General features: G+C 48.6%; 1 protein-coding gene across 5 annotated transcripts in view; it reads right to left on the reverse strand.

The window, feature by feature from the left end:
• The window catches only part of LOC144943152 (neuroglobin-like), a 52,652-nt gene that overhangs the window by 7,226 nt on the left and 31,749 nt on the right, over nucleotides 1-13,677 (reverse strand). For all 5 annotated transcript variants that reach the window (XM_078870374.1, XM_078870375.1, XM_078870377.1 and 2 more), the window contains exons 4-5: nucleotides 6,243-6,363; nucleotides 808-888 (exon numbers count right to left, since the gene is read on the reverse strand). In XM_078870374.1, the coding sequence (XP_078726500.1) occupies nucleotides 808-888; nucleotides 6,243-6,363 (202 nt within the window). The remainder of the gene's footprint in view (nucleotides 1-807; nucleotides 889-6,242; nucleotides 6,364-13,677) is intronic.

Consider the following 13,677-nt stretch of genomic DNA (forward strand, 5'->3'; position numbering starts at 1 on the left):
ACTCAATAGCGGGTAAATGAATAAATAAATAAATAGATAAATAAATAACTGTTTTACTTGCTACGGTACATTGATCAGACAGATAGATTATTACATCACAGAATCATGAAAGATGGAAACAACTTTGGGGGTAGCCTTCATCCAGCATAGAATAGATCGTGGCAAATAATGACGACGATGACATCATCATAAATGAAATGCAATTTGTATTTTTGCTGCTGTCGGCTATTGCTCATCCAACAGTGGACATATCATAGCTGACTATAAAGATGATGAGTATGAGCTGAAAGAGATGTACGTTTGCTCTCTCTCTCTCTCTCCTTCATGGTGTTGCCATCGCAAAAATTCCACAATTGCCGCTGGCTGTGAGAGAAAGCGCAGTGTAGCGTAGGGAACGAGGGAGTGTGTATGTGCATGTGCGTGTGCGATAGTGCAGCGGTTAGCGCGCTGCGCTATGAACCCGGCGACCCGAGTTCGATTCCCGCTCACGGCCAACACCAGTGACGATTATCTGAACCGGTCCCGGGCCTCCCCTGGGTCGACTCAGCCTGAAATGAGTACCTGGTGTGGTGTGTAAACATCGCCACCGGGGAGACAAAGGCGGTCGGGCGTGGTGCTGGCCACCCACCCCCTCGTGTACCGTTCCGGCCTTCATAGGTGCTCGCTAACAGCACTTGCCCCTACAGTCTGTTAAGGCTATACGGGGGATCTTTGTCTTTATGTGCATGTGTGTCTGTATGTATGTGCATGTGTGTCTGTATGTATGTGCATGTGTGTCTGTATGTGCGTGTGTATGTGCATACGTGCCTGCCATGCGTCATCCACGTCCTGAGTCCACCGATCCCCCAGCACAGGTTTCACGGCCGATATGAACTCAGCCCCCACGAACTGGGAGGGCACAAGACATCACACACAGGAAGACAAGGATGAAGACCACCGCCGTGTAGCCTGTAACAGACTTAATTCTAGATTTGAAGCTTTCGTGACTGCAAGTATTCATATTCTTAGGTTTTTTCGGTAAAGTCACGTAGGTAAAAAAATTAAATTAATAAAAGTAAAATAAAAAATAAAATAAAAAATAAAAATCACGACGTTTCGGAGGCAACACAAGCTTCCGTCTTCAGGTGGAACCGTCACAGCACGATAGCAAATCAAGTGAGATACAGCTATCGTGCTGTGACGGTTCCACCTGAAGACGGAAGCTTGTGTTGCCTCCGAAACGTCGTGATTTTTATTTTTATTTTACTTTTATTAATTGTAATTTTTTACCTACGTGACTTTACCGAAAAAAACCTAAGAATATGTAACAGACCTGTGGGCCACATGCTGTTGACGAGCACCTATAAAGGCCGGCACGTCACACGAGGGCGTGGATGGCCAGTAACACGCCCGGCCGTCTTTGTCTTCCCAGTGGCAATGTTTACACACCACAGCAGGTACTCATTTGAGACTGAGTCGATCTCGGGGAAGCCCAGGACCGATTCCTGGGCCTCCCGGAGATCATTGAGCGGGGAATCGAACTTGCGTCGCCGGGTTCGGAACACAGCACGCTAACCAGCTACACTACCGCTCCCCACTATACAACAACAACAGCAACAACCGATAAATACACACACAGACACACACACACATACACATGTGCAGACGGCAGCAAGCAGAGCAACGTTTTAAACACAAATAGGTGCACATGAAAAAACCCAGACCCACATTCATGTACATACATAGATATGCACAGACACAGAGACCCATGTATACACACAGGCACATGCACAGACACACACAAACACTTATACACAATGAGAAGAAGATAATCATGCACACCAACAGATGCACACAGAGATGTATACAAAGATGTATACAAAGACAGAGATCCCCCGTATAGCATTAACAGACTGTTGGGGCAAGTGCTGTTAGCGCGCACCTATGAAAGCCGGAACGGCACACAAGGGGGTGGGTGGCAAGCACCACGCCCGCCCGCCTTTGTCTCCCTAGTGGCGATGTTTACACATCCCACTAGGCACTTATTTGAGGCTGAGTCGACCTAGGGGAGGCCCAGCACCGGTTCATATAATCGTCACTAGTGTTGGCCGTGAGCGGGAATCGAACTCGGTACGCCAGGTTCGTAGCGCAGCGAGCTCACCTCTATGCGACCACTCCCCCCACAGAGATTTATGCACACATGCAGACACATGTTTCATGAATGAACGTTATTTTTTTTTAACCACAGCTTATGCACATGGACGTACACACGCGACATACGCAGTAACGGTAATAATTACAGAAATACCCACCATGCACACGACAAGCTCAGGCGATAAGCGCAAGGGCAGCTCAAGATACCACTTATCACCGCTGCCATGCCAGCTACGCGGTCAATTTATGGAGCCGAAACCCTGGCGAGAGTTGGCATCGGCTACAGCTGGGAGTGAATTAATGCTGTCCGCTGCGACCACGGATATCGATTTACGGTAAATATTTCCTCTCCCTGACATTGCCCGAGACAATTCGCCTCCGATATTGCCCGAACCGAAAGGGCTTGGACTTCATACAGAACAGAAACGTAGCCCCAACACTGTACGAATTAAAAAAAGACAATGCACGCAGAGCTATTTTAGTTCGCTCGCTCGCGAGGCGATGCTCGGAATGCCTGCCCCGGCGTCCGTGTCCGCGTCCACGTGAGGGCTGATGCGATTTTATTTTTTGTTCATGTTAAGCCACGATACGATATTGGTAATCGTCACGGCATGAGGATTATCCCGTAACAACTTGGGCGGTGACCGCTGTTCGCAGATTGGTTGGCGGTTTGAATCCGGCAGGCCACCCTGGTAAATACTGCCGATGTATTCGCAGTAAAATACAGTCTGCTTCACAGTCGATGTTCAAGAAAACTGATGCCATTGTGCGCCAGCGTCACAGTCCAAATGTGCAAAAAATTATATCGCAAATTTTCGATCATTCTGGTCTATAAAGCCCTGCATGGTCTTGTACCAATGTACATGCGGGCCCGACCGATCTGGCATGCGACTGGCGGTTCATGCACCGCGCTCTTCAGAGCGGGACCCTACGACTACTCTCCCAGCCTCGACACTGGGGGGGGGGGGGGGTTATCGGGCACGCTACGAGCCTCGGTGTGTTTTAGGAGCGAGTGTAAGACTGACGATTTTATCATGGCTTTTACTTCAACGTTATTTTATTGTCCTTGTATTTTATTTGGAGTGTACACTGTTGTGATACCCCCCTTGAGTGGAGGTGATATTACATTTCAAATAAACGCGGTTTACGGTTTGCATAGCAGCATTGCCCCTACTGTGAAACTACACAGCCTGTATGTGTGTGAATCCTTGCACCTTTGTGATAACCTTGCACTTTAAGAACAGAACAAATACGATCATGTACTAAGTTACTATTATTAACTAAATGTATTTCACTCGTTCAACATCTGTTCTTGGCTGTGCTTCTATTACAAAGAAAGATAACTTAAAGTTCTTCAACTGCATTTCATTTGGCGCAAGCCTGCAACAGCTCTTCTAACAATTGTAACTTTTGCAACATGTGACGATAAACAATGCACGCGCTGTCAATTAAAAAGGAGCGGTGGCGCACTGCGCTACTAACCCCGGCTAATGTCGTTGGCGGAATGATATTTGAATCTGCATGGGGCTCTTCCCCTAAAGTCGACTCAGCCTCAAATGAGTTCCTGGCGCGGTGTGCGAACGTCACTGCTGGGGAGACGAAAGATGCTGTCGGCCATGGTCCGTGGCCACCCCGACCCCCGTTGTAGCATTGTTCCGGCCTGCATAGGCAGTAAAAATTAACCCGTAAAAACAAAGTTTTTCACTATAAATCCTTTATATGCGTGGCATCGGTTTTATTTTATTATTCATTTCTGTTTTTCTTGAGTAAGAGTTTCATTTTTATCACATTGGTATTTTAAATTAAATATGAAAAAACATTTTTCCTAAAAAGTGGAAAATTTAGAAAAAAAAATTTCACGAAAATAAATTGTCACGCACAACGAGTCTGTGTGCAAAATGTCAGCTCGATTGGATCACGGGAAGTGGGTTAAAAAACGACCCAGAGATTTGCACGGTCGTAAGCGCGCAAGCAAGCAAGCAAGTGAACTTAATATAAAGGATTAAAAAAAAATCAAAGTTGCCGAGCGCAGACCCGAAGTGGGCTGTAACATACAGCGCTATTGAACGAATAATAGACAAGTGTGAATGTATTTCTTGAACAGAGGAAGGTTATAAGAACTTGGGAAAGGAGACGATGGGAGGGAATTCATAATCAGAATCCTTATTTATCCCGGAGAAATCCGATGAGCTATGAAGCTTTTTTTTCACAGGCGCTACCGGCACCTGCCCCGCAGCCTTCGTCGGCTAGGCAGTGGATCTTTGTATTTGTCTTCACGTGCCCATCGATCAGCAACGCATGCGCTCCGTTGCATCTCATTTTTTTAGGCGTACTTAATGTGCAGCTATTTAACCACGTGGCGGGGCATCGATAGATTCGTATCAGTTCATTCAGGCTCCACGCCTGTTATTTTCCAGTTTTGCAGTGCACATTTTGATTGTGAGAACATTTTAACTGCGGGCGATGGCGATGATGATGATGATGATTGCTCAGATGATCACGACGTCCTTCCCAGGGATTTTGCGGTAGACGTGCCTTGCCAAAGAAATTACAGGGCACGGTGGAGAAGGACGGCAAGGTCTGACGGATGAGAAAAATAACACGTTGCAAGACTTGCCAAACGACAGTTGCCCACCCCAACGCTCGTTTGAAACAAGCGGTGTGTTCCCTTCCCAAGCGTCGGTCGCTGTGAAACAAAACATCACGTTCGGAGAACCGTGTCCGCTCGCAACCTCCCGTCGAAGGGTGGGGCAGCTCCCTCCCCTTATTTCTCCCCCCGCTGCCCTCGAGCGATGAGGCAAAATTAACAACGGAGCATGTGGACACCGTAGAGGGAAGGCAAAGAGAAGCGGTGGGAGGGTGGGGGAGACAGCGGGAAGAGACGGCGAGGTGAAATCGCAGAGTTCGGAGTCCGCTTGGCAGGCAGGAGAGGAATGAAACGGTAGGAACATGAGAGAAGCCTTTGCCTAGCAGTGGGCAGTTACCGGCTGACAACAACGCAACAACTACGGCAGCGCCTGATGTCAAGAATAGCCTTGACCCCCGTTCTACAACACTGTATGCTCAACTCCGCTTAAATTTGGACGAATCGCTGACCTTTTCTCTCCTGAATACAATCAATGATGGCAATGTCCTGTTCTCTCCGCCTCTGCACGTTTGTTTACATGCCAGCCTTGTTTACACGGCTGGACATTTCCCCTTTCCCCTTTGCAGGATCTCAGGAAAAATAGCACCGTGGGGTATTCTGAGGCTATAAAAAATATTTTTTTTGTGTTTTACAGGGTGGACCAAAAGTCAGGGCACATCGGTTTACTTCCTTTATATTAACACTCGCATTATACATTGCAATTGTTTATTCTTTAAGTTAATATTGTATCGATTATCATGATTACCCATCTATTTTTCTTCTTCCCTTTCAGATGACGTTGAAAAATTGGAAAGAAAAAAATCGTCCGAAGACGATCCAGTTCACTTCGTGTTCACGTACGCCACAGAAGGCAGCTGGAATCTTTAAAAAAAACGTTTGAATTAATTTCAAAAGAGAATGCATGCACCATGCAGTAATGTTAACGGAGGTCAGTTAGGACATTTGTTAAAATAAATCCAATAACGCTATCTGTCCTGCATTATTGTCCACCCTGTATATATATGTACAATAAAATCGGCTTTGTGTAACCACGCCGGATCAGACGCGCCGTGCTTCCTCGCTATCAGCGGAAATATTTGTCGCCGGCTGTCTGCGGAAAGGAGAAAAAATGAAAAAAAGTGTCGCCAGCAGTATTGCGTAGACAACAGGGGCCGCGGGTCGGTGACCTTGTCTTAACGGCACCGCAAGACCAGCCCCCACCGCCTCGCTCGCTCGCACCCCCCCCCTACCTCCCCTCATGCCCCATCTATCACCCGCGCGGTCGCAGCTTCTCGTGTCCTGAAAGCGAAACCTTCCAAGGAAATAACGGCGCTAATCCGACTCTTGCCTTCAACGATTGTGGCCAACCCCGCCCTGCCCCCCCCCAACTACCCGGAGGCACGGCCACTGTTGGGGGTCGTAGGCATCGTTGGGGGGGGGGGGTGTCCGGACACCAGCCCCCGCGCCCCCACTGCCGCCTCACCTCGTAGTACTTGGGAGGTGCGTTGTACTTGTAGTGCTTGCGGCCCAGCTCGAATATCAGCTGCTCCAGAACGGCGTCTTGATCCAACCTGGCCACGGTCTTCTCGATGAGGGACATCACTCTGGGGGGCGAGGAAAGGCGCGCGAGGTCGAATGAGCGCAAGCGACGGCGACGGTGGGTGACGACTGGAAACGTCATCTACACGGTTTGGGTAAATGCATAAACACACTTTGGGTAGGAAGACAAATTGCTTCCTCGGAAATGTATCGCTGCGTGTGCCACTAATGGGGGTCACCTGTGTGATTGTCCCCCCCCCCCCCCCCCCGCTGCTCCCCCAACTACAGTCCTTGTGACAACCTCCAACCCCACGGTTCAGCTTTCCATGATTACCAACCATCAGGTGCGTGCAGTGTGCAGTGGCTTAACTGGCACAAGAACCGAAAAGATCACCGCGTAGGTTGTCGCGGTTGTGGTTTGTAGACCTTTCGATGCGTTTTTCGGGAGCGTTGACGAAATAGATTCACTTTTTTTTTGTGCCAATCTCAGCGCATTCATTTAACAAAGTAACGTGATGGGAGATTTTTTTAAATATACACATATCTGTTATGTATAATCTCAGACCATTTACACAATTGTATGCATGTTTTCCCCCCACGTACCATTTGGCAGATGCAGAGCATGGTGGATGAACAATTGCGGGTTAAATATATAAACACATAAATACATAAAGACATTTTATATATCGACGTATGTTTATAGACGTAAATAGACTTCCCGCCGCTATTAAACTTGTCCCTGGTTCCTTCCGGAGCACGCAAGCCAGTCGGGGTTCAAATTTTCACTCCCACCACAATGGGCGTTCCAGGTCATCCCGGCCCATTTCCACCGCCGGCTAGAACACAACACGGTTTGGTCATTCCAAAGAGCCGGACTTGCGGAATGCAACGGCGAGCGGAGTTGCGAAACACCGCCAGCGTGGATTCGGTGCCATCCCACGCCGAGCGTAACTCGAGTCGGAATTTCAACCGACTGGCAAATCATGAAAGCACGGCCGAGCGTCGTAGTACCAAACGTGTCATCGCTTTTTTGCCGGCGCGCCCACGGACGACAGGACGCCAAGTAATTTCAGCCCGGTGAACCGAGTTCGCTGTGAAAGACAATCCCCAAAAATTTAATTTGACGATGGACACGCTGAGAACCTGCAAGGGCAAGTGCGTCCAATATTTCATTGCAAATGCCGAGTATACAAATAAAGATTTTTTTTTTTTTTACAAAAACGTCCACGGAGACATCCCGAGATATTAAAATCCATTCGGAATTAAACGCACCTCCCAGGTTGTTATTATTTATAAGATTCACGGAGAATGCATTAAACGTGTTTACGTATTCCTCGAGGAATCGCTCGATACAAAGACAAAGATCCCCCGTATAGCCTTAACAGACTGTCGGGGCAAGTACTGTTAGCGAGCACCTATGAAGGCCGGCTAAAATAACAATTTGTCAACACCCCTGCCTTGAAAGAAAACAAAATATATAAAAATAACAAATAATTCATAGGTGACATTTCGGGCAATAGCCCTTCTTTATATGTGCTTTGAAGAAGGGCTATTTCCCGTAACGTCGCCTATTTTTTATTTTAAGGCAGTGTTATTGACGACTGAGTTCAGTTTTGCACGTATGAACTTTCTTCGCACCGTACGTAGCCCACCGTGCTAATCGGAGGCATCTCCTCTGATGACTCGCCCGACAATGAGTAGCTGGGTACGCGGCACATTGACATCAGCGTGCCCACTCCACCGCGTCGGCTCTAAATCCAACCAGATTGCGTGAACTTTGGGCTCGTGGGCGAGACTGTGCATTGAAATACGGAGGGGACGGGTAACCAAACCCACCCTCCCCCACGTAATAAAATGACAGAAAAATTCAAATTTTTTTTCTTTCTCCGTACTCATCTACGAAGCGCACGCGCGTTGTGATGCGGGCTTCGCCCTTTACCACGAGCGAGCGCGGGGGCGGTGCGCGCGTCAAAAACATCAAGTCGCATCGCTCACCACCGCGACGTCGCGGCGCGTAAATGTGTGTGACGCGTCGTGGCTTTGGCGTTATGGATTTTTTGATAAATATTTACGCCTTCTAATATTGGGTTAATGGCCACGGTCGTCCCGGCGCGCGTGTTTATTGAGCCGTCGCATTCCACGGCGCAATCTCTCAGCAGTGCCGCTGCGTCACGCTCGCGGGCGTGCCGCGCCGTGTCGCGCGCTCTGGCCGACCTGTCAATCTTTAACGGGCGATGGGTGACTGTAAATTAGTGCGGTTACATTTAAGTGAAATCGCACGGGCGGAATGTGAGGATACGGCGGATTCTGTCAAGCTCCCGGATTTTGCGCGTGGCACCAACGTGACCCGCGGCAGCCCACGATTGGTGGCGTTTGCCCTCTCTCAGCCTTCCGTCGGTCTCAGTGCGGGAGGTTGCTATTTCGTTATGCTGCTCTTACGGTCTAAAGCTCTGCCACCCTCTCACCTACCCGCACGAACAAACCTGTCTCTTCTCCGTCGTACGTGCCTCATTTTTTTCTTTCTAAATCTTCCTTTCAATTTGGCCATCTCTCTCGTACAAACATGATACACAAAATATTATGGAAACATTCCAATCCACCTATGCTTTAACTTGTGTCCTCAACATTGAACCAAATCACAGCTGCAGTGCAACTACGAGCCACTGCGCCACCCGCTTCACTGCAGGGGCCAACATCGGTTTGCGAGCGATATCTTAACCGGACCTGGGCTCCCCCCCCCCCCCCCACTTCACCGACCCACGCTTACCAGGGTGGCGAAGTATGGTCAAACAACCCCCATGACCAACACTCCTTCGGGAGGCCTTCATCCTGTCATCATTATATATTCTTACTGAAGTGTCCAAGGTCATTGCTTTGGTGTCACGCAAGCTCCCGCATCTCCGGTTAGCACGGTTGGCTACGTACGGCGAGAAAGAAGTTCAACATATTGTACATCCATACATACGCGTGAATTGCGTCGTTGTACAGGAGTGCAGCTAATGGACGATTAAAAACGAGCGAAGGCCGTGCGATTGTGGACATGCAACCCAAACTATTGACCAGATGGTAAACCACCGTCGTCTGCACTCCTTCAATGCAGGAGGTGGAACGGCAAAACGACGCGAACTCCCACCTGGAGCCGTCTCGTGGCCAGCAGATCTCGACGTTGGCAGTTAGCTCCTGAACATATTTCCACGAAGCGAGAGTCGAACCGTGTAGCTTACACACCACTGACGGCAATGACCGTCGACACGCACGTCTATTCACAGACACGAATATCAAAGGCAATGGTTCTAGATTTGAAGCTTTCGTGACTGCAAGGATTCATACTCTTAGTTTTTTCGGTAAAGTCACGTAGGTAAATTTTTGTTTTTAATAGAAATAAAATAATAAAAATCACGACGTTTCGGAGGCAACACAAGTCTCCGTCATCAGGTGGGACCGTCACAGCCAGATTTGCTGTATCAAGTGCAATGATCCCCACGCGTGGCTTACAAAGACTCTTGAGGCAAGCGCCGTTAGTGGGAACCCAATGATGGGCAGAGACGGCACACGAGGTGGTAGTGTCACCACCACAACCACCACCACCTCCACCACGCCCGACTACGTTTGTTCCTGCAGTTTGCCCCTGCGGTGTTGATGGTTTACACAACACGCCAGGTACGAATACGTTGACCCAGGGGAGAGTCCGGGAGTGGTTCGTACGGATATCTGCTGACTGATGTGGGCTGCGAGCGAAAATCGAACAGAGGGGTCGTCAGGTTCGTAGCGCATTGCGCTAATCACTGCACTACCACTCCCCGTACACGTACACAGCACGCACCGACACACACACTGATATGGACGTGCGCAGAGTTCAAATATGTGGCACGTGTGCAATGTTTTTTGGCAAATACCCAAGCAGAGACTTTTGTTGTTTTTTGGTATGTACATTATGTTATAATCCAAACGTTTAAAACAATCAATACCAAAAATTGGGTACGTTACAATTAATCGACTTTCGCCTTAGAATCAATTCATACAGTGGGCATAATTTCATTAAATTGTGCATGCGTGCATTGATTATTTATGACGCATGCAAGGTATGCGCTCATATTATCTTTAGGCTAATGGAGCGATGAAATCTGATCTTGTGCAAGAGCTGTATGGATTGTTGTATCACGGGCATGCAATCGATGGGCAAAACTTGGAGCCAGCTTTCATACAGCCGTGGATTGATCACGGCTGATAACGATGATAAATTGAACGAACGAGACAAAGCAAACAAGACAGAAGAAACCCGACGGACGGTAAGGATGAGAAATTGCCACTGATTGATGGCTGAATTTAATCTCGATTACAAATCATCGAACCGCGACGTGAGTGAAATCTTTGCGAGTCAATTAAACATGATGTGGTTGGAGACAGAGCCAGCATTAACTGGGTTCCTGGGTTTGAATCCGGGTTTCAGTCGTCGGCGATTCAACTGGTTTCTCAAAGCGCAGCGGTCGGTTCAAGGTCTTACCCCGATCACTAATGACTGCACACACACAAAAAAAACACACCCATCGCATTAAAATCTGAAATTTTCAATTACATTGGCAGAATTCCAGCTCTAAAAATGAAAACATCTATTTGATTGTCATGCCGGCAATCGTTGAAGCAAGGTATGCCGTCAAGTGCACTTGCTTCCTTATTGTGCCCGGGACAATACCTGGGAGAAAAAGAATACGAAAAAAAACCGATTTCAATCGAGAGAAACATTTGCTCTTGATCCGACTCTTCTCTCGTGACACGGGCTCATTCTTCTGCCGCACCCCTTTCATCTCCCTCCCCTTTGGCTTTTTATCATCTATTCTCCTCCTCCACCTGCGCCGATCTCCTTCGTTGTGTCACTCCGCCAAAGTTCCCTTAATTAAAAGATTCCTCTTGCTTGCCTCCTCCAATTTTCCTCGATCGCGAGCTGGAGAACGCTGCGATTTACAGGTGGTGCCGCGCGCGGGCGCTCGCTCCGATCATCGCCCCCCGGCGAATTCGCATTCCAGGTTTCCGTCCGTTTCTGCATGTTGTTGTTGTTGTTGTTGTAAATTAATAAATAAAGTCCCTAAAACATCAAGAAGCAAAGACAAAAATCGATATTTAAATAATCAATAAATTCATCGTTCCACCCCCTACCCCTCTACCCCTCCCGCCACCTACGTAAATTAAATTCGTACCCATACGCACAAATCATCGAGAAGCGTAAGTGCCGTGGCACTGCCTGTGGATGTATTGTCCAGCAGTGAGATCAATCTTCACATCCTTTCGAAGACATTTCTCGGGCCGTCCGCCTACCCCGGTCCCACTCCTCTGACAGTTCTGCCGCCAATAAATTGGAAGTCAATTACGCTGCCACCACCGCCCTGCGTTTTGGTGGGGGTGATGGGGAGCGTGGTGGGGGTGGTGGTGGGGGTGGTGGGGAAGGTGGTGGTGGTGGGCAGGGTGGTTGGGAGGGGGGTGGTGGGAGAGGTGGGGGTGGTGGGGAGGATGGTTATGGGGGTGGTGGGGAGGGGTGGTGGGAGGGTGGTAGGGAGGGGTGGTGGGGGGGTAGTGGGGTTGGTGGGGAGGGTGGTCGGGGGGGTGGTTGGGATGGTGGGGGGTGGTGAGGAAGGTGGTCGTGGGGGTGGTGGGTGGTGGGGAGGGTGGTAGTTCGTGATCCACACAGAAATATCCCGGTGGGTAACGGATTCTCATCTCTCTCTCTCGCGTGCCACGCCGGTGTTTAACTGTCTGAGCGCACGGTAATTTATTCTGCGGATAAAATAAATATAATATCAACGTTTTCAGATGGATGAATACAATTCGGCATTTCGGGCCAAATGGAGCCGCTAGCCGAGGTCCCTTCTAACTCCTGTTTCTCACGACGCGATTGTGTTCTAACATGTGAAACTTAAAAGTTCGCTCTTTTTTTTCAATCTTCCGATCCAAATTTATTTTGATTGTGCTTCCGGTGTTGTGTCACAAGACGACGCATCCATTCAGAGCTCTTGTGGAGCAGTGTAGCCCTCTGTGTTGGTCAATGGCTCGTGTAAGTGGATATTACAGAGCTACCTTCGAGGTCAGTTTTAATGGTGTCTAATCCACAATGTGGGGGACAGCACTTTCTCACTTGCGCCGCCACGGAGAATAATGTTCATCGCATGACAGTAAGTGTGATATATTTTTAAAAATTCCCGACAGCTGGGATTCAGCCAAATAAAGTACAGAATAAAAATTAATGTCATGGCTATATGTGCGTGTGGTCATCGGTGAATGGATTTACGACTGTAATAATGAGATAATAATGAGAGTTATTATTTGCACGCTGTCTCAATGCACCACGCATGAAGAGAAAGTAAATGTGTTAAAGGAAACAGAAACACTTCGTGGCAGAATGAGAGAACCGACAAGGGCCAAAACTAATTAGGAAAAGTCATTTTTGAAACACCAACTCGCTACACTTGAGAACTCGGTTTAGTCGCATGCAGCGGCTGCCTGGGTTCGAACCCAGCACCTCAGCGCTCTGACCTCCGAGCTCTGCCCTCCGAGCCACCTGGCCAACAAACGAGGAACTTATTGTCAGAAAAAAGTGCACCGCTGTGAGACCACGAGGGCCTCGTTCTTCATTGGTTGCGCAGTCGTTTTGTGCCAAGTATAGTTATTTTAAAAAACTGTTAAATATGGCATTTTGACAATTTTCCCACAAAATATTGGCAGAACTTGGCCTTCTGCCAACGCAATAGTTATACCCAACGTGTTTACTTCCTGAATGGTTCCTGTATACATTTCTCGAGTCTCGCTAATACAATTTACAATGCACAATGCATGTGGATTTACAGAGCGTCTTGTATGTGACCACATCTCAAGATGCTGTACAGAAACAAGAAGACGTATTTATTTAACAGAGAGAGGCCGTCAGTTGTCGGCAGAGAGGGGAAAAGCAACGTCTGGATCGTGGACGTTCACAACAGCAGAGAGTTCAGAGCATGGAGCGCAGTGGAGGGGGGGGGGGATTTCAGACACCCGGGGGCAGCAGAAGAGATGGTGCGACCTCCTACTTTGCAACGGCTGACCGTGAAGACTTCGACGGAAATACTTGGTTGCTGGAGTGGAGAGTGTGTGTGTGTGCGTAGAGTAGAGTGAGGGGAGAGGGGAGAGGTAGGAGAGTGTGTTGGGAGGGAGTAGAGTGAGAGGACAGGGCTGATGTAGGAGAATGTGTGCAGGGGAGTAGAGCGAGATGAGAGGTAAGAAAATGTGTGTGGGAGTAGAGGGATATGAAATGTGGTAGAGTGAGAGGAGAGGGGAGAGGCAGGAGAGTGTGTTGGGGGGAGTAGAGTGAGATGAGAGGGGAGAGGTAGGAGAGTGTGTGGAGGGGAGTAGAG

Source organism: Lampetra fluviatilis, chromosome 30, assembly GCF_964198595.1.
Source record: "Lampetra fluviatilis chromosome 30, kcLamFluv1.1, whole genome shotgun sequence".
Taxonomy (NCBI): domain Eukaryota; kingdom Metazoa; phylum Chordata; class Hyperoartia; order Petromyzontiformes; family Petromyzontidae; genus Lampetra; species Lampetra fluviatilis.